Raw genomic sequence first — 21043 nt, 5'->3', positions numbered from 1 at the left:
CCAAATGTTTTAATAATGTTGTTTACAGTTAACGTTAAAGATAATACTTGTATTTGTAGTAGCATTTTTTTTTTCAAAAACTGTTTGAGTGGAAGTTTAATAGATCTCCTTTGTGTTTCTGCGTTTACTTGAAAGTTGGACCCTGTTCCCACTGAGCTGTTAATAAGTGCATAATAAAGTATTTATTGATCTTTATAAGCAGTGCTCCCATTTTAGATCCAGTACCTGCAGAGGAGCTTTATTAACTGTTAATTACTGCATAATAAAGTATTTATTAATCTTAAGGCATTAATATCCTAATAAAGTCTTATCAATGTTAATAAACATCTTATGAATGTTGATAAGTGGTCTATAAACAAGTTTATTTGTGTTAATTAATATTTTACAAGCCAATTGTAAGTTATTTTTTAGTTTAATTAACACTCATGAAGTCTTATTAATGTTAATAAGCATCTTATTAATTTTTATGACATATATTAAGTGTTAATACATTTCTAATAAGAGCCTATAAGTGTCTTATAAGACTTAATAAATATATACTCTTATTTGTGTTAATAAGAATCTAATAAGGTCTTATAAGTGACTTATTACCTGTTATTAATGCTTATTACAAGCACCTTAATATAAAGTGTTACCAAAAATTACATTGGTTTTTTTAAACAATTGGGGTCTATGCCCAAAATAATTCTTTATAACAGTCTATAACAGACTATCTTTGTGAGTGGGATCAATGCATTGTTGGTCTTTTCATTTTCCCTTAATCTTTCCCTTTCTTTCCCTGTCCAGGTAAGCCTACATGCCGCTGTCCTGTTGGTTTCTCAGGGCCTTACTGTGAGAGGAGGATTTGTGACAACTACTGTTTAAATGGAGGAACATGCGACATCACTCAGGGGAACCAGCCAGTGTGCCGCTGTATGGCAGAATATACTGGGGACCGTTGTCTTTACCGTGAGTCTTGCACCTTTTAGCTCGTGGCAAATAAAGCAAATGCACATTGCCTTCATTTGATTGACATAAGCCTTTCAAGTCAAGCCACAGTCATAACAAACCGTTGAATTGGATTCAGTTCTGCTGCATACAATCGATAGAACTAAGCCGTTCACAAACACAGTGGAACAAAGCACAACCCCTTGGAGTATTTTCTTTCCATAAACACTACATTTGCATCCATTTACAGATAAAGAAAGTCAAAGTACTACAATCAAACAACCTTTGGGTTTTTCTGTTCTGAAGTGATAATTTATTTTCTTTTGCGTCGCTTTTTCATAATTGTTATTGGGGAAAACAATTTAAACTGAACGTCATTAGTGTTTTCCTACCATTGCTGCCCAAGGGGTGATATGTTCTCATCTGTGGCTTAGATATCATTTGATGTGGATAATTAAGTCCCATTAAGGCTGTGTACAGTTCCAATCAAACAGACTTACACTTTTTTTCCCCAGTTTCTCATTAAGCACTTCCCTCTTCTCTTTATCTCTTTATATGTGGAACAGACATCTGTCATCACTACTGCGTAAACTCCAGGGCCTGCACCCTATCAAGTAGTGGCAATGTGGAGTGTGTGTGTCCTGCCAGGTTTGAGGGAAACAAGTGTGAGATGGACAAGTGTCTACGATGTCACGGAGCTCCGTGCCTCATTAACGATGAAACGGGAGATGTGGTTTGCAAGTGAGTGCTTTGTATCTGCTCTCTATTTGTATCTGCTCTCAATTTTGCTGTAATCTAAGACTTTTACAGTTTTCTACATTTATGGAAAAATAATTAGTTCCATGGTGTATTCTCCAGTCCTGTTGCTGTATCCTAAGGCTAAAGGCCTCTAGAATTGATTGTATGAAAACTTAAATTTTATTCGGCAAACTGCCTACAGTGATTTAATTTCTGGTTACGCTAGTGTATTAAGAGCCTGGTGAAATCTCATTCTTTATATAAACTATGTACATCATGACAACTAATTTAATGCTTCTTGTAAAAGAATGGTATCCTGCTTCTCACTAGCATCCATTATTTCTTCACCCACCAGTTGTACAAATGGCAGAATAGCCCCGAGCTGTCAGCTCTGTGACGGATATTGCTACAATGGAGGCACCTGTCACCTGGACCCCGACACCAGCCTGCCTTTCTGTCAGTAAGTCACTGCTTAATGGGTGAAGGAAAGTGGGGAAAATTGAATGTTCTCCACTATCATTCACACCCTTATTGTTTCCATCCAAATGCTCGCTGCCGCAGAAAGCCTGGCCTTAGATCCCCAAGGGGTACCATATTCCTGCGTGGAGAACAGTACAAGATAAATGTCTTCCATGGGAAAGAAATCCTGAAGTTGAGGGACGGTTTGATGTCAATACGTTGAAGCCACGGCACAGCAGGGGGCTGAGTGCTAGTACCTCGTCTGACGCTGTATGACACTTCGCTTTGGCTTAAGGTTTTTAGGCAGATAAGAAAACCCTTCAAGTCTGCCATTCTGAACATATCACACTGTTCCTTCTTGCAGTGAAGAGCGGATGTCAGGCCTCTCTGACACTCTTCAATGGTAGGTTTTAGATGTTTGCTCTCCCAGAAAGAAGCTGAGGTATGTAACAGTAGAACATGCTATGAGATTCCACTTCTGAAACTTGTAACAAAAAAAAGCTTGACAGGCGGATGCAAAGAAAATCATTGTGAAAGACATCTGAAAGCCCTGAATATAACCTCAGCCATAATCACATGCAGTGCTGTATTAAAAATATCTTCAAGGAGGAAATTGGAAATCCATTTTAAAAGCCAACTCTGTTTTTTTAACTGCCCATTGTCCAATATAGTGAAATGGAAATTTGCGGTCATCACTCACAAATTCCAGGGGATAAAATCAATTTCTATGCAAATGATCCCATCCTAGTCGATGAGGTTAACAGATCCTGATAATGTGCTTTATTGTTGGCTGCAAAGAACGGAGATTATGTGAGATGATGGATATGTCTGCGTTAAGAAATCATAATGTTTGACCCTAATACACTCAGTAAATGTGTATTTCATAAAGCCTTTCTGAGGCAAAAACCCTGCATAGCAGAGCTGTGTCGTGTATTATAATCGTTGCATTTGAAACAAAAAAAAAAAAGGTTGTTGAGATTTCCAAAACGGCATCAGCACTGCAGTAGAGCGGTGGTATGCAATGGTTAACATCCAAGTTTCACCATCATAAAAGCTACAAATGTGACTTTATTTTGATAAATCAAATGCTCCGACCAAAAGATGACCCTGTATGACAAGGTTGAGGAGGCCTTTTGAATAATGAGATATGACAGGTCTCTGTTTATTTATAGACGCCTTATTGGCAACCTCCCATCATATATCACTTTCTTCTTTCTAAACTGATGATTATTACCTGACTTACTAAAGGGGTATTGTAGCCCGGCATGCCAACACTTAATTGAGGAAACTGCTTTCAGTTTGTGTGCACTCATGCAGACCTCTGGAATAATTCACGTTACAAATTAGACTTAAAAAACCTTTATCTCCATATACCAATCTTAAACTGGATGCAATGTTGACCATTCTTAATCCAAACATTCTTTATTGGTTTTTGCACAGAAATGTACAGTGTTACAACAATCACCAGAGTGCAAAAAGTTCTGTGGTCCAGATCCCTATCCAAACCCACCCCATCCCTTATAACAGTAGTTCCCAACCCACCCCAGTGTCTATGTTAACCATTCTTGAATGTAACTTTTAACTTTTCTAAGCTATTCTATTGTTTCTTGTTACCTAAAATCTTTTTGCTGTTTACTTGTATGTTTATGAATGTTATTTTTTTAATGTTCTCTTAATATCAGTGAAAATGAGGGCCTCTTTACATTGACTCCTTGAGGTTGAAAGAAAGGTTGACTGCATGAATACAAAGCAAGAAAGTACAGTGACCATAACAATTCCATAAATGGCAGAAAAGGGGAAGTTGAATATGGTTCTTCAAACATGCTCTTGTGGTTTGTGCATGGATGCAATGCATGGTTTCCTTACTCTTCTTTGTTTCTTTAAAGGTGTGTACCCCTGGGTAGGCTTTGATGATTTAAATCCAATGTATAAAAAGGATTAAAAAAATACAATAACACCTTTTTCTCTACAATGCAGAACATTCAACAGCTGCCCTGGACTTTGGATCAATTACCTTGAATTCATTAGCTGTAAACGGCAACAGTACTTCTGTCTAAAGAACTTGTTACCTTAGCTTACGTTTTTCTTCATTGTAAATATTTTCTGGGTTGTAGCAAAATGTTTACGAGTCACTTTGGCTTGTTTTTCTATTTGAAACTCTTGGGGGGCGGCCAACAGACCTCAGGCTGAATAAGTACCATCCCAAATAAAATGAATAAAGCACTTTCAGTTTTGAGTTTGGAGTTTAGTTTCGGTTCAGTTTAGTTTAGTTGCGTTCTATTTTTTTTTTTTTGGTTTTCTTTTTTTGGGCTTTTTTAGAGATAGGACAGAAAATAGAGTCAGAACTAGGGGAGAGAGAGAAAGTGGGGAATAACATGCGGGAAAGGAGCCACAGGTCGGATTCTAACCCAGGCCGCCCACTTGGGGAACTATAGCCTTTGTACATTGGGCGTGCTCACATGAACAACTAGGCTCCCGACACCCCCTAGTTACATATTGTTCCTGTTAGAAATTGAAACTCATGTGATTTTAAGAAAGTTAAGAAAGGAATATGTTGTGCTATTGTGACGTGCTTTTTACTTTAATCTTTACTTTACTTTCTTTCTTTACTTTGCTTTGTTCAGGTACTCTGAAAGAACTTTTACTACCTTAAGAACAGAATACTCACTGTGTGAACACATTACTTTAAAACTTCAATTTGTTTATCACAAACTGTTGCCATTATTGTATATTTTGTGTTTTCTGTGTTTCCAAAGCTAGTTTGAATTAAGTGAAAGGCTCTTGTATTTCTGGGTTATTGATTTTTGGTTATTAATTGAATAACACACACAAGTGTGTTCTTTTAGCTTTGTTATTGCAATCACAGAAATAATTGTTTAAGAAAACTCACATCTCAAATTGAGACCACTGTAACAGCCTTTTCTTGCAGATGTTCCTCTCAGTGTGTGAGCAGTGAAATTGATTTCTTCTCTTATTTTTTGGTTTGCTTATTTGCTTGTTGCAGACACAACACTAACTTACTCCATCTTATGAGCAAAGCTTCTTAAAGGGATTACTGTGTCAGCCTTCATTCATCAAACAGACAACAGTTCTTCAATATACATTCTCTGGGCCCTTTTATCACTCCAAACACAATGTTTTGCAGCTGCACGTCAGGGTTCAAGAACCAACGTTGTGATGAGCTGGCCAACCCCTGCGATTACTTCTGTCAGAATGAGGGGATGTGCACATTAACAGCTCTTAACAAACCACGCTGCAAGTAGGTCCTTCTCACCTCTCCAGCTGTATTCAGAGCCCACTCAACCCCTTTGTCCACACCCCCACCTCAACTCCATCCGGCTCCATTTCAGCCTAAGCCCAGTATATGGGCTGTTTGTCACAGTGCAGCCTTGTAGCAACTTGTCATGTAATAAGTTCTAGTTCAAGTCACAAAAACAAAAGGTAATTCAAGCTAGGTTGAAAAGGGAAAACTCGAGTATCATGTAATGACTTAAAGTAACTACCCAGGGTTGTATTTCACTCGTTTTGGATTTCATTGTAATATTTTTTAGATGGGCAAAATATATTATTATAGCCATTTTTAATCAAATATAATATAGTAACTTTAAATATTTTTCACCTTTTGGTTGTGACTCCTGAGTGTCCTCAGTAATATAAATAGATTGTTTTGTTTGGATTTGAAGGTGATGTCTAGTTGCCATGGCTCCTGGTATAAAGGGTCAACCAACAGTCATTTGTTAAAGTAGTCCAACAGTGTGGCTTCTTTTACACACCCTGACACAAGAAACAGTGTTTTTATTTTATGTAATGGAAAAATATTTTTCTTGATGTAAAAACTAATTAAGATCATTTATTAACTGTGTTTAGCGAGCACATTTTTAGAATAAGTCATGACTTTAAATTTAATTTTAAATTTGTGTCATTGGTCCCTTCATGCAGAATTTTGAGATTCTCATAAATATTGCAGTTATCTATATCAACTAAAAGAAAAGATCAATTACTTGCCAGTTTATCTTAGCATTAAGACATAACTGTTTGCACTATATTTACATTGCTTTGCATTTAAAGCAAAAACACAACAGTGCTAAGATGAGCTGCACTGCTCAAACATAAAATTGGTATAAACCCTTTTTTTCAACTCTAAGTAAGAAAGTGAAAAAGGACATTCCTTTAAATATAACCTACTGGTTTTATCTCAGTATAAGTAGCAGAAGCAGTAAGGCACAATTTAGGATTTTCTTAAATTGAGATGTAATCATCCTTCAATCTGAGAGCTTGAATCTGTTCTACTGTATTGTTATAACAATTTGTGTAAATATCTGCTAATGTCGCACTTATTACATTATCAGTTGTTGCATGACTCTGTACCTTTGCTGCCCCTCACTGACACCCATCCACCCATCTCATGCAGTCGTCACCGAGCACACAAGACATTAGGTAAAACTACCGTTGCATGATGGGAAATTGTATATTTTTGTCACAGACCTGTCATCAGGTATGCATATAATTTACTTGGCGGAAACATCGCATCAGTAATTGGTGTTTATCTCTAAGGCATTCACCACAGGTTGAGAGAGTCCATCATTTCTTAAGGAATTAGGCTTTTCCCAAAGGAGATACAAACTCCCTGTTGCCCCTAATATTCCATTAAAATTCATGTTGATGTGACATTTCGTTCAAAGAGAGCGTTATTCATTTCCTGTATATATGGGGCTGCATCCTTATTTTTTGTAGCCTGATGTTCTGATTCTTAGAGTGCATGTAATTTAGAGTAATTTCATTCTGTCATCATCCAGTCACACTTACCAGATCACCCATGCTTTACAGACCCATCTGCGTCCGTCGTGTGAAATTAGATATCACCTCCTCTAACAAGGGTCATACATCACGCCCATCGGATCCCATTGGAACACAAATGAGATGACGACATGATGTCCCGCTGTCATTCTTTGATTTTCTTTCTATCCTGAATATTCAACATGTAAATTCACATACACTGTTTGCAGACCCACCATGTACATAGTGCCCTCTCTCCAGGTGGTGTGTTGTTTGTTTTGGATCAAAGCACTTCATAGCAAGACTGAATCATAATGTGTTGTATATGTAAGCCACGGTCACTTCATACTCTCTTTTTGTAAGATTGTTTTCTTAGTTTACTTTTCAAGAAAAAAGCATTCTGATTTTATTTTTTGATACTCCTTGACCTCCTTCAGGTGTTCAGCCAACTGGGCAGGAACACAGTGTGAAAGACCCGCCCCTAAAAGCAGCAGATCAGACAATACTAGCGGAGGTGAGTATTATTATGAACCGTAAAGTATCCTGTATGAATTAATGCATAAAACATTCCCACAGTTACAATCTATCAACTGGGAGTAATGATTACTTGTTCATCCTTAATCATCACATGGTGAAAAATCATGGGCCATAAAAAATATATACCTTTAAGGTTCCTTTGAAGCTACTGTCAGGCATGTTTTAAAGTGTCACTGTCTGAATCAATCTCAGCTAAACTAATGCATCACTAATTTCTCCACATCCTCTCTCCTCTGTGCGTCTCTCAGGAAGCATAGCTATCATCGTGCCTCTCGTCCTGCTGGTAGTCTTGATTGTGATGGTGGTAGCAGGTGTTTACATCTGCAGACAGAAGCAAAAGTAAGTAAATCAATCAAGAAATTCAACATAATGCAGTAAAAGGCTTATAAATAGATTATGTTGAATTGATATCAGTATTTTATAAATTAACACTCATTCCATCATGTTCAATGGAACACCTAACGCTGGCAGAAAGCCTCTCGTTGTAATTCCTTTTTCAGGTTTGCTCAGGAAAGTTCTGAACTCCAAGTGTTCCAATCAGTGAATTGTAGGGATGTCACAGTATGTTAATGGAATGATTCTGTAAGGCACATTATTTAGAACTTTTTTCTAGAAATAGAACAGATTTACTGATACCGAAATAAGTGGGAAAGGATGAATCCATTCAAAACAGTTCTATCTTTCGTATTTCTGTGCTCAGAGAAGGCTATGATGTCTGTCTTAGGGCGCACTCACACTAGGCCCAGTTGTCCCTTACCATGCTGAGGCAACTATTGCCTGCCCACCCACCCCCATTTTCCCCGCTGACCTGCACTCACACTGCTCCTTTTTGCCCGAAAGACCTATCGTTTCACACCTTCACATGTCCATGACTGTATCGAGACACTTTGGTTCTCTTGATGTCGTGAAATTGATGCTACTGTTACATCGCCCTATTGAAATGTGATTTGTTACATTGAGCTGTGCTAAAGTTCTACTGCATGTCGACCTGTTTGTTGTGAATCATGTTATTGATGGATGGCTCATCATACAAACACTCAGGGGAAAAAGTGTCCAGAGGCAGCCCATGACAAATGGGGGGATAAACGTGGAGATTGGGAACCCGTCATACAACATGTATGAAGTGGACCATGACAACCATGCTGATGCAGGCAGCCTGCTGCGACCCAACTTCACACTAGACCCTCACAAGGTTGGTCTTTTGAACTTATCCAATGAATGCCAACATTTGCCTAATGATCTCTTTTGAAAAAATACATTTAATAACTTTACACTAGAGTTGTACCACGACCACAAATAAGTGATCAGATTTCAATTAAACTAGAAAAGTGAATTTTTTATTCAGAAATAATTCATCCTAATTTTTTGTTGTGATGTTTATCTTTTTCCTAACCCCCAATTCACACATACTCCGCGCGCGCCGCGGTCCGTCAGCATCACGCACTACGCCGTACTTAGCTGCCACTCTATCATTGTGTTGGACAGATTATGACAGCCCGAACAGGAAGTCAGACAAGGAAATGCACAGAGCATCCGGTCAATTTCAGAATAAAACACAATATACGGACTCACGATCATATTTTTCATGACTTTATCAACATTGCGTCAAAACAGGCACCGAATGAACAACAATTCATCCTCAGAGATACAAAGCAACATGTTTATTCCGACGGGATCTTGTAGTTCTCCTGTGATGTGTCATGTCATTAACTTGCCTCTGCCTTTGTTTAACAGAGCATCCAATCAGTTTTAATAATGAATCTAAATTAAACGTAGGTTCTGTTAAAGATACAATTTCCAGACTTTTGGGTTAGGGTTAGGGTTTCTCCTGCATTTTAACAATCAGTTTGTGTGAGCTTCTTTTTCTCTGTTTCTATATCTGACAGTGTACATTGGGATATATCAATTGGGACAACATTTGGTTTCCTAAAGGCTTTGTTGTAACCTGTTTATGCAGGAATTTTCAGCTGCCATGGTCCAAGAGGATTTTTAATCTGACTGGCGATTTATTCTGCTCAAGGCCTTCAACCCTTCACTAACACTCAGCCTATCAAATGAATCATAACACCTTCGCTGATACTGTTATCTAGCTCACCTGCTAGAGCTTTATGCCTAATGCTATTGCTTCTTTTCCTGCAATCTTTGACATTTGCTATTGTCAGTCCAATCTGGATGGATTTTCGACAGAAGCATGTCGTCTTGAATGTAAACTAGCTTCTGTATTTTGTGCTGTCTAAACACTACACTTTACACCATACACAGTACAATATAGTTCCCTACATTCAGAACTCCTTAACCTTCAATACCCACAGATGGATTGATTATATCCTTATTATTAGTGTTTGGTGTTTACTTTCTTATGAAATGCATTTTGTCCTTTACACATAGAAGTTGTTTGTTGTGTTGCAGGGCTGGTGTGTAAAATCCAGTGACACTCACACCTTGGGCATGAATTCTGTGCCCAAGGAGGTAATCCCTGGACAGGTGAATTCGCAAACGTTATGTCATGTTTGTCCTCATGAAAAACAGTCATACTCATGAAATAATTCAGTGTTCACTGTGCAGTGAACTACAAACCATTAAAAAAAATACTCCATACGATTTGTGAAGGATAATTTAATGTCTATTCTAGTAAACCAGTCTTTTACTTGCATGGCTGTATGTAATCATTACCTTGCATGTTGCTATCTGTCTTACTGTAGTATTGCTACCTGTCATACAGCATGCATGGGTGTGTCTGTTTTAATCTTTAAGTTAAACTCAGGGCCAAATTCACAAGAGGATGCTGTGATATTGCAGCTCATAGACCTGTACAAATGAGATCTAAAGAGATCATCGATCATTCTTAATGTGCACACTGCTGCTGATCTGATTTTTACTTTAAACAATCATGAAACATTTGACATTCGTTTCTATGCAAGCGTTATTCATGACGATGAAAGTCCAATTCACAAACAGCAGCACTAACAGTCACACATAGTGACATTTTTACGGTTAGCACATAGTTGGTGATTATGACTGTATATCGCCGTATTATCATGCTCAGAATTTCCGGTGATAACTACAACAGTTCAACCTTTGTTTGTCTGTTAATGAAGTCTGTAAATATTTCTATTATACTGATTATCATAATCAGGGGCTAAGTTGGTTTTGGGGCTGTCCAAGTTGTTCTTTCTGGCTTTCCCTAGAGAGAAGTTTTAGAACTATTGAACTTCTTTCATATTTTAAGTCTCGGCTCAAAACTGCACTGATTAGAAAACTATCAGCGTGTTTGCACTTGAATAACAAGTTTTTTTGGATTGAGCATTAAAACATGCAGATAGCATTGGTCAAAGGTGCGCCATTTCTGGTCCTAAAAGCTGAGGCAATTCAGTCTTTGTGAGCTTGCTGGTAATTGTTTTAACCCCACATTGGCAAACATTGATTAATCACAGTTAACTGTATTTATAGCTGCACTGATTTATAATGTCTTATAGAAACATCAGTCAAACGGCCCTTCTGAGTTACAACTCTGCAGATCCCCTCAGCTCTATGGAGTATATAAATGTCTTTTAGATCCTTGTTTTGGTTTCCTGTAAACTGGATCTGGAACTCCTCTCTTGTCAGTCTTGTCTTCGCATGCAGTAGGAATCAAACAAGCCCTGAAAAAAGTATTTTATTGTACCTGCCAATCACTACTGGGCAGGCAAGGCTAGCTGTAGAATAGATGAGAATGGAGCACTAGAAAGACTAGATTATTGTCTCGATTTGTCAGAGATGTCTAAAAGAGAAGATTTATCAATGAGCAGCCATGACTTCAGCTTAATGATTATTGTGCTGTGTTTCATCTGGATTGATTAATCCATACATTACAATGGACTGTCAGATGTAGTGTTCAAATTTAAAACGAAATATTTATTTGTATCTTCTTTCTTTCCCAAACAGCCCATGAACTACTCCAATCCAGTGTATGCAAAGATATATATCGACGGGCAAAACTGCCGGAAGCCAGTCATCAGTATTGACGAGAGGAGAGAGCTACTCCCAAAGAAACTAGAGGGGACAATTCATGAAACCGCCGCATAGCCTAACTTTACACTTTGTACTTCTTTTTTTACCACAGTGTACAATGTATAATACAAAGAAGGAAAGTCCTTTCTATTTCCGACGAGGCTCTTAGGTTTTGCTGGTTTAGCATCAGCATAATGTCCTTGTTGGTGTGCTGAAGAGTTTTATTTTCCATTCAATGTTTGCTTTCTAATGTTTGTCAAACATAATTATACAGTGCTTCACTGTATACTGTAGGACAATGAAGTAAAGCTGCTGATTTGCAAAAACTTTATTAACACCATAAGCCACACTCGTGCACAGTTTTAAACTTAAAATGCAGTGCTGAATTTGTACCCATAACTGTTTCTAGTTGGAGTGGAATAAGGGCGCTGTGTCGTTTTGTGAAGGGACTGAAAGTGGGTCGGCTCAATTTTCTGAACACATGTAAGTATCGTAGAGAGGGGGTGTGATGGTTGTTTTCGAGGCTTTTTATTTTTATTTTTTTTATACGCCATATGATGTACGGACCACAGAGCTTCACACCTGAGCAGTGAAGCCTGATATTTTTTAATTCTTGTTTTTTCTTTTTCTTATTCAGACTGGTTTTCCAGTGAAGGCCATAATATAGACATGATCTTTTCTCACACAATTTGTTTTTCCCATGATTCTTCTGTCTTTTATATTTCCACTGATTTCAATCGCCATCCTCCCTGTTATGACAGTAATATAACACAAGAGCTTATCTTTTGATGAAAGAGATAGTAGCCCACCTTGAATGTTCTCCGATCAGATTCCCGGATCCTGTACTGTACACTGAATAGACAGATACTGAATACCATATTTTTCTAGGTCTCATATGTCAACAGATGGATAAGATGTAGATGAGGAAGAGATTTACCACAGTTACAAAACAGATATTAAGAGTTATTATGAAACACATCTGTTATTTCAGAAAGGGGAGATGATAAATATAAGAAATTTTATAATTTTGTATTTGATTTGTATGTTGTTTGGCTGCTTGTATTTTGAAGAAATGTAATAAATGTAAGTAATTTTATATAAAATGTAAATCGATATTGAATAAAGGGGGCTTATTTCCACCTTGTGTCCCTTTTTCAGGCAACAGCAGATCACATTACATTTTAACATTTGAATGGGGTTTTAATTAAAACCATCTTAATATGATGTGTGCTTTTCTTATCTGCCTTCTCAACCAGGGATCAAATGGCCGAGTTGTTATGTCTCCATAGTACACATGGCTGCTGACCTGATGTTACTTGCTTGCTGTGTAAAGGGAGGAGGCTGATGGGACATTATTGCCCTCCTTGTGTGTGCAGGAAGGCCACACCATTTATTACCTGGTGGTGGGGAAACCACCTGCTGAATGATAATTCAGTCTATTTTCACTTTACTTACAATGGCTGTCTCTCCACACTCTTCACCTCCTCCCTCACCATGGCAACCAGAGGAGGCAGTGGCATTCCTGCCCTTTCTCCATCTGTCTGTGCTATCGTCTGGATCAGCCAAGCACGCCCAGCCCATCACATTCTGAGGACGGTACAAATAGGAGTCAGCATTTCCAGCTTCTTTAATGGTCCTCCACTGTGCACCTTTGCGGCAATGAAGAAGCCATTCATAAACCTGGGGAAAATATAAACCAGCATGAATGTTTTTATATATACGCAAGTTTATTTCTTATAAATGATCAACGCCTTTAATTATAAAACCAAACATTTTCCAAAAGATTCCTGTAGATTTTAAGATCAATAAATGTATATTCCATCTCATTTCAATAAATAGGTACGGTTTAAAGGTAATCTGTCTCAGTTTGAAAGCTGGCACAAATGGCCTGCTTTTTCTTGATGAGAGGCAATAACATATACATTTCTCAACCTATTGTATCATTTTGTTTTAATAAGTCAGGGGTACACACACAAGCGTACCCACCCATCCACACACCCACGCACATACACACACACACTGACTCTCAATGCACAACCTCAACCAAAATGTTATAATGCCACACCATCCACCATTAGCCTTCACAGCAATTTTAAGTGCGGGGTCAGAGAAGGCCATCAGAGAGGCACGCAACTAGGCCCCCACCAAGCCGCCCCCAGCAGCACAACCATAGGCAGAGCAGGCATGGCAGACAAGGAGCGCCCACACTGGTAATTTCTTATTTGTTTATTTTTGGGATTCAAGCGGAGATCTATTGTCTATAGAGCCACACCCAGACCCAGAGGAGAATAGCGGCCCTGACAAGACCATCGCCTTTTCCCACAGTGGTTAACTACCAGACCGTATGGAGGCAGTTTGACCATTGAGGGGTGACACCTTAATTTCTCCCTGAATTGATTTGTTTTGTCTGGTTTTAGTTAGTTCTTTGTTTAACTATCCTTTCTATATTTTTGTATTGTTGTTTTCCGTGTCAGCCGTCCGCCATACCACCAAGAAACCACCTGCCAAGGTACCTGTCGCAGCCATCCCCAACCCGCCCAAAACAGCCCTGCACGATATCACCATGGATTAGTAGCCCACGTCATTATATGATCACTGTTCCAGACGTAGACTTTTGATACCATTAATAAAGACATTTTAAGGTCAATAAATGTATATTCCATCTTATTTCAATAAATAGGTACGGTTTAAAGGTAATCTGTAGGTAATAACATTTACATTTCTTAACCTATTGTATCATTTTGTTTTAATATTTCAGGGGTTGTACATGGTTAAATATACTATTTCAATTTTAAAAAATCAATTTAACTCATGTTTGTCAACCCTAGGTTTGGGTTCTATCTAATGATTAACACTTCTGGAGATGTCCCTGCAGTTTAATATAACATACATGAAATACATGTACAGGGTTTAACATGGTGGGAATGGGCTTTTTTATCTACATAATTACCGTTATAGCTTGTCTTGTCAAAAAAAAGAGCTCTCACTTTTAAACACTGAAAGAACATGTAAATTATTCCTGTTTGTGGGTAAAAAAAAAAAAGTGAACATTGGCTGTCAGTGTGCTGTCTATCATTTTACAGCAATGGATATATTTCAGGGAACACCAAAGGAGACTTTAAAAAAAAGAAAAGATGGAGACTTACCAGATAAAATAAGCCTTTATTAGCATTGGTCCCAAGAGGGAAGATTATGGTGTAAGATGAAGGCAAAAAGATAGCAAGGTGGATATATCACTTTCTGCTGCCAGTAGTTGGTGCATTGACTTTGGGTCCTAATTGGCATGTGTTTGCTGGCTGGGACTCAAACTTGTGAGGTTTGGGGCACTTCAGATGATATACACTCAGACTTAAATAGCATCCTGTTTTATAGTGAATTAAACATTGCCATGGCGGGCAGCACACTTAAATGTCGTAGAAATCAAGAATATCCTCTGAAAATAACTCTGAGTCATGACTGTCTACAATGTTTTTAGATTTCGGGGAAAAGACTTATTTGACATAAGTCTGGTAAAACCTCCTGGAAGGATTTAATCATTGTCTTTTTTTGTTTCCAGTAGATGGCAGAATCATTTAATACAGGCATGAAGATGTCTTTAAGCAGGAACTCAAAGTTTGGTAAAAAATGTGAGATGTTTTATTTGAGTTACCATAACATCCATATGCCATGACAAAAACATATCTTTTCACAGGCTTCATATCCAACACTGAATATAAAAACTCAATTCGAAAAACGTTTCACTGTTATGCCGTTACATGTGCCTGATAATTGTTTTACTTAACATACTGCGGTGGCTATTTACATTTTTATGGGGGTATTATGGAGCTATTTAGTCAAAAAGTGATGAGACCTATAAAAATAGATTTCATGTTTTTTCTTTTAGTAATCAGTTTTCATTCCAGGGAAAAACTAATTTCATCAAAATTATTTTGAATAAATAGCTTTAATAACATCTGAAGCATCAAATTAACTTGGCAATCCGTAAAACCATATCTGATTGAAATCCAGTTTTGATGTAATGAAAAAGAATATGAAAATATGGGTATGATGAGGTTGTTAAGAACCAAGCTTTGAGGTTTCAGATGTCAGTGTTTCCAACCAGCTCCTAAACAATCTGAGGGACCAAACTGAAAGCTTTATAGGGATGTCTTTTAGCCAGACTATAAGACCTAGTCAACACATAGGTGGGTATTTTTGGAAATAGAGGTTTTCCTCCTCAGTTTAAAAAAGAATCCCATCCACACTCGCTAAATTCTCAGAAACATCTTCATGGACATGAAAACGCAAAATGCACTGTTATGGCAAGTCAGAAACTGCATTGACCATTTTCATTTCAAGTTATTCAGGCACCTCTGCTCATCAACATACTGGGAGCAACTGTGTATGTACTGTCTAAACATGTAAACGCCAAGTAAGCACTGTTAACACCAGCACTAGTTTGTTTCCATTGCAATTGCACTAAACTCGTTAAAAAAATGTTACGACAGCGTCGCACAATGACATCAAATGAGATTAATATGGAAGAAACCTGCATACAGTGTGACATTACAAGCACAGAAGTCAGTTTTCCCCGTTGAAACATAAACAGCTTAAACAGAGTTTCTGAAAATCTTAGCCCTGGAAGGAGTTTTGCAAAAGGTGCGTTTTCAGTGACATAAAACGTAGTTTGCGAGTGTACGAAAGGCCAAAATGCACAGAAAAACCTACGTTTTCAAAAATACAAATAATGATAGTTGCTTTTTTTATTTGGATCCCCATTGGCTTTAGCATAGTGAGAAGCTACTCTATCCTCAGCTCCTTCAGCAATGTGTCCCATGTGTCCTGGGGTGAGACAATTAACCCCAAGTTGCTCCCGCTGCTTTGTCTGTGGCATATGAATGTGTATGAATGGGATTAATTAATACTGATGGTCACACTACATAGAAACCTCTGCTATCAGTGTGTGAATGGGTGTGAATGTGTAGGTGTGACATGCGCTGTAAAAGTGCTTTGAGTAGTCAGTAGACTAGAAAACATTTACCATTCTTCCTGGGGTCCGCAGTTTACATTGTCACAATACATTTTACACATTCTTAGTATATATTATTTTCTCACTACACAAACATTCCACAACATATAGCATATCTACAATAACTAAAAATAATAAAGACAATTGACATAAATGAACTAGGCCTTACAGGCGTTGACATTAAGCCTTCATGGCCACTAGCTTTCAAAGATCACTGCCCGATCATTTTAACTGCTGGCCCAGGAACGTTACTTTTCATTTGAAAAATAACAGTCACCAATTTACTCTTGAACCATTCTGATGCAAAAGTCAATTACAACTTTTATTTCATTAATTGAGCTCTAGTTATAAAAATATTTTGTATTTTTCTGATATGTATGTGCTCATGTTTATTCACCATGCTCGTAACTGTAAGAGTCTCCTTAATCTGATATTAATATGAGGCTGTGATAGAGCTGGAATTGTTATGATCACCTTTCTCTCCTTCTTTCTTCTCTGTGAGAAGCTGTTCCTCCTTCTTTACTTTAGGATGAAACTTTTCTCCGTTTTGTTTTCGTCACGCCCTGTTGTCACTCTTCCGGTGATTTTTTTCCTTTGAATGCTGATTTAAGCTCGTCTTTTGTCGGGATCTGATGGTTTTAAAACCGTTTTACCAAACATGTTTTTTATTAGAGAAAACCTGCACTAAAATCTGTGTGCGAGTGTACAATTCGAGAATAGCGAGCGTGCTCGCGGGAGGGACAGCAGTGAGGTCGTCTGCTGCCTTTCAACTATGACACACAAGCGCTCGCACGAGCAGTTATTAGCGCAACGTTTTTAAAATAATCACTGACAAAACACAGGTATGACAGTCAATATTTTTTCAGGCAGTATTTTAACTGGCCCGAGCGGGCCAGCTGAACGTGCAATCAGCCGGACTCTGTCAATCATTCATCCGAGCCAGCGGGCCAGTTATAATGTCGAGCCCTGCCTTAGTCCCTCACCATTCTCTAATTGAAAACCAACTTGCTGCTCTGTATCTGAAAACCCGAGCTTCTTCGATACAAAAGTCTCCAACTAATCAAGACCTCCAGCTCAGCAGTGACAGAACTCAGCTGCACTGAGAAAGGTGAGGAGATGACTGCTGGCCCACTCACTCAGCCCCTTAAGTGCATCAAAAGTAGAGAAAAACTGAAATTTGAAAAGTAGTCCTGAACAAAGAGATGCCTGGTACTCCCTTCCCCTCACCTTGCCTATTGATTTATTGTCTCTTTTCCACTTAGCAAGCATCACCATCCTCCTACATAAACATCTGAAAAACCCACAGGGCTCATCTCTCGGACAGAATCAATAACAGCAGGAGTCGTATTCACATTATAAACAACAGCTCCTGCATACTCATGTTGTTGCCTGCACCAAGCAAAGCTGCTTATCTCTGTGTGAGGCAAGATGCAGAGTGTCTGCAAGAAAGACATCAAGAGACTGTAAGAGTAAATATGAGAGGAAGTATGGTTTAACAGGAACAACTCTGAACTGACATCAGATTTCATTTGTTTTCCACCAAAATATGCAGTTCTGAAATACACTATACACTCGTAGAGACTACAATTTAACTCAACTATTTTATTAACATCTAACTGAATTACAATGTACCCATGTCCTTGGGCTTTAGATGCCAACATCTGAGCCCTAGATTGCTGTTATGAAGTAAATTCTGGACTCTGGTGTGTCTATCCTGCACCTGCACACATGCCTCCTTCCACCCGACCTCTTAATAATAAGTCCAAGGTGGTACATAACTGTACTGTTTCATTGTGAAGGAACCCTTGGCTGTGACTAACGTACTAACATCAGTTGACGACTGAAAGACTCCTCAATAGCATATTTTGTCCTTCAGTTCTGCTTTATTGTATGGGTGTAATACAGTAATATGCAACCTGTTGATATATTTGCAAAACATAAATCCATGTTAGCAAAAAAAGTGCGTTTCACAATGAAACATTTTTCTATATCTACAGAGTAATGTCCATCTAGAATGTCCTATTTTCAAATGTTCAAGGCTATTAATGAATAAAAAAATGTATTATTGTTGTGGTTTAATCAACTTTCAGAACAAAAGAACAGTGCTCAAAAACAAGAGATTGACCTTTGAATTGAGTGTCATTGCTATAGTGATACGTGATGTTGAACCTTCAGTCACTGTCAATCCAACAACATGATTAGAACCACATGAAGCTAACAAAAAAAACAAAAAGAAAATCCATTAGTGTAGACAGATTTTGGAACTTGTGCATGAGACTGATTAAAAATTCAAAACATAAACTTGCCTTCCTCTGTGGAGCTTCGCTAGGATTAACCACAAAAGAGGACGAAATCATACAATTATCACAAATACAGCGGCTGCAGCCACAAACAATCATACAAGAAGCAAAGAGAGCTGTTTTTTTTCTGTCTGCTTTGTGTTAGTATATTAAATGTACCCTGGTATACAAACTGAAAATTGGATCTAGTTGTTGCATGAAAGAAAAGCCATAAGATCCCCAAGGTTATTAGCATACATTCACATTTGAAACACAAATATCTGAAAAGACTGTTATAGCAATCTACCCAATATATTCTTGAATATTATCAATCATTTCTACATGTAGTAAACAAGTCCTTTGAACATGCATTTGAGATGGCCTAAAGTGTCCCTCCAAACCCTGACTAATGACCGGATTAAAGGGGGAAATGGGGCTGAATATGTAATCCCTGCAGGGAAAGCTACACTTTTAGTAAGCTTGGCCAATAAATCTGTGGGAGGGTCCACTCCTTCTTTCACAGCTTTTGTGTCTCTGCAACAATTCTAGTCTTGTTCCTTCATCACACCATAGGGGCTAAAGGCTGCATGCTGATCGGGCCCTGCACACTTTATTACTTGATTCTGACACGTTGACACCTTTATCGACTTCAAGGGCACTTTTCTATATAGAGATTACAAAGTGCAAATAAAAGGCACAAAGTATCAGAAAACAAACACAACAATTTTATACAACATGAACAAGTCACTGACCTAACCCACTTGTACTCTCCAACTTTGTTAAAGAATCCTGGAATAACTTTGTTCCACACATAAATATCAGAGCACAAAAACAACAACAGTTGTAGTTAGGTAGTAGTAGATAGCGAAGATCCATTTTGTGGACCTCCTCACCTTCGATAATACTCTCGACCTGCATTTTTATTCATAAGAAAAAGAAAGCAGTACTCAACATTGACAGGTCTTCATACAAAATTGTATTGTTTTCATCTAGACAAAACTCAAACAATGCTCAAGTCGAGATATATAGAAATGTTTACATGTGCATACATCTGTTCAACATGACTGGTTTTGCTCGAGGTTTCTGCCTCTTAAAGCTGCTGTTTTCAACAGTCCTCTTTTAATGTGTGTACTTTGTGCTGTGTTTTTTAATGTATGCAATGCTATTGCTCATGATTGATATTGACATGGAGATGCTCTTTGTGTACTTTGTACTAGTCTTGAAATTGGGCTTGGTCTTGAGACCACTTTTTGAAGGTCTCGTCTCGGAATGGAAAGCATTTTTACTCGGTCTTGTCTCAGTCTCAAACAGGGCGGACTCCGGATTTTGAAGACCAGTAAAGACCACCACTGACAGGCTATTTTTTCATGTAATTTCTGTGATTGGAAGGCCAATAGCCCTTTCTAAAAGAAGGAATGATTTCATTTAATTCATAATTTGATTGCTATCCCCACGGTTACGGCCACAACTTTCCCAGTGTCACGTCTAAGTGAGTGACACGCCTGCTGCACACAAGATGATGATTTTTCTGTGATATTTATGGTCTTGGTCTTGTCTGGGTCTCGCCCTGCCTTGACCTTGGTCTGGGTCTCGCCCTACCTTGACCTCTTGGTCTTGTCTGGGTCTCGCCCTACCTTGACCTTGGTCTTGGTCTTGTCTGGGTCTCGCCCTGCCTTGACCTTGGTCTGGGTCTCGCCCTACCTTGACCTCTTGGTCTTGTCTGGGTCTCGCCCTGCCTTGACATTGGTCTTGTCTGGGTCTCGATCCCAAAATGTCTTGGTCTTGTCTCGGTCTCAGAGCACTCTGGTCTCTGGTATGTCTTGGTTTTGGTGAGTGTGGTCTTGACTACAACACTACTTTCTACAGTCCACCAGTAAAGTTGCTAGAACCCCTCTTGACATTTTTTTTCAATTAAAAATAAACGTATCTCATATTTTTGGTTTGTGGTAGATAATTGGATGCATTCCTGAAATGGACTGGAAGACTTACACTTGAATTTACTTAGCCAATATGATGGTTAGCATATCACTTCATGAGCTGTCTAGTGCTTCATAACATAGAGGATTGTGAGAGGAGACTTTCTTGTCAACTGAGAAGTTCTAAAGTAAAATATGAAATGCAACAGTTTTATTGTTGACTGTCTGTCTGTTTGTTTGCTTGTTTGATTGATTAACTCAAGAAAACTAAATTACTCCCAAACGTCAAAGATATGGTAGTCAACAAATGAATCACTGTTTTCAACTAATACGAGAATAAATGAAAAATCTCAGGTACTCATGACAATATTAAAAAATAGCTTTCACAGTTTGTGCCAGTAAAAAAATAGCTC

The 21043-nt window shown here is 38.2% G+C and overlaps 1 protein-coding gene across 1 annotated transcript in view; it reads left to right on the top strand.

The window, feature by feature from the left end:
• The window catches only part of lrp1bb (low density lipoprotein receptor-related protein 1Bb), a 138655-nt gene extending 126089 nt beyond the window's left edge, over positions 1-12566 (top strand). Inside the window, exons 79-87 of the mRNA XM_065962263.1 lie at positions 787-948; positions 1494-1668; positions 2021-2125; positions 5270-5383; positions 7338-7414; positions 7686-7776; positions 8479-8629; positions 9847-9921; positions 11362-12566. Of these exons, the coding sequence (XP_065818335.1) occupies positions 787-948; positions 1494-1668; positions 2021-2125; positions 5270-5383; positions 7338-7414; positions 7686-7776; positions 8479-8629; positions 9847-9921; positions 11362-11502 (1091 nt within the window). The 3' untranslated portion in view covers positions 11503-12566. The remainder of the gene's footprint in view (positions 1-786; positions 949-1493; positions 1669-2020; positions 2126-5269; positions 5384-7337; positions 7415-7685; positions 7777-8478; positions 8630-9846; positions 9922-11361) is intronic.
• The last annotated feature ends 8477 nt before the right edge of the window (positions 12567-21043 follow it).

The sequence above is a fragment of the Labrus bergylta genome, chromosome 13, assembly GCF_963930695.1.
Source record: "Labrus bergylta chromosome 13, fLabBer1.1, whole genome shotgun sequence".
In the NCBI taxonomy this organism is placed as follows: domain Eukaryota; kingdom Metazoa; phylum Chordata; class Actinopteri; order Labriformes; family Labridae; genus Labrus; species Labrus bergylta.
Note: the sequence above shows the minus strand (reverse complement) of the source record. Positions and strands in the feature narration are given on the sequence as shown.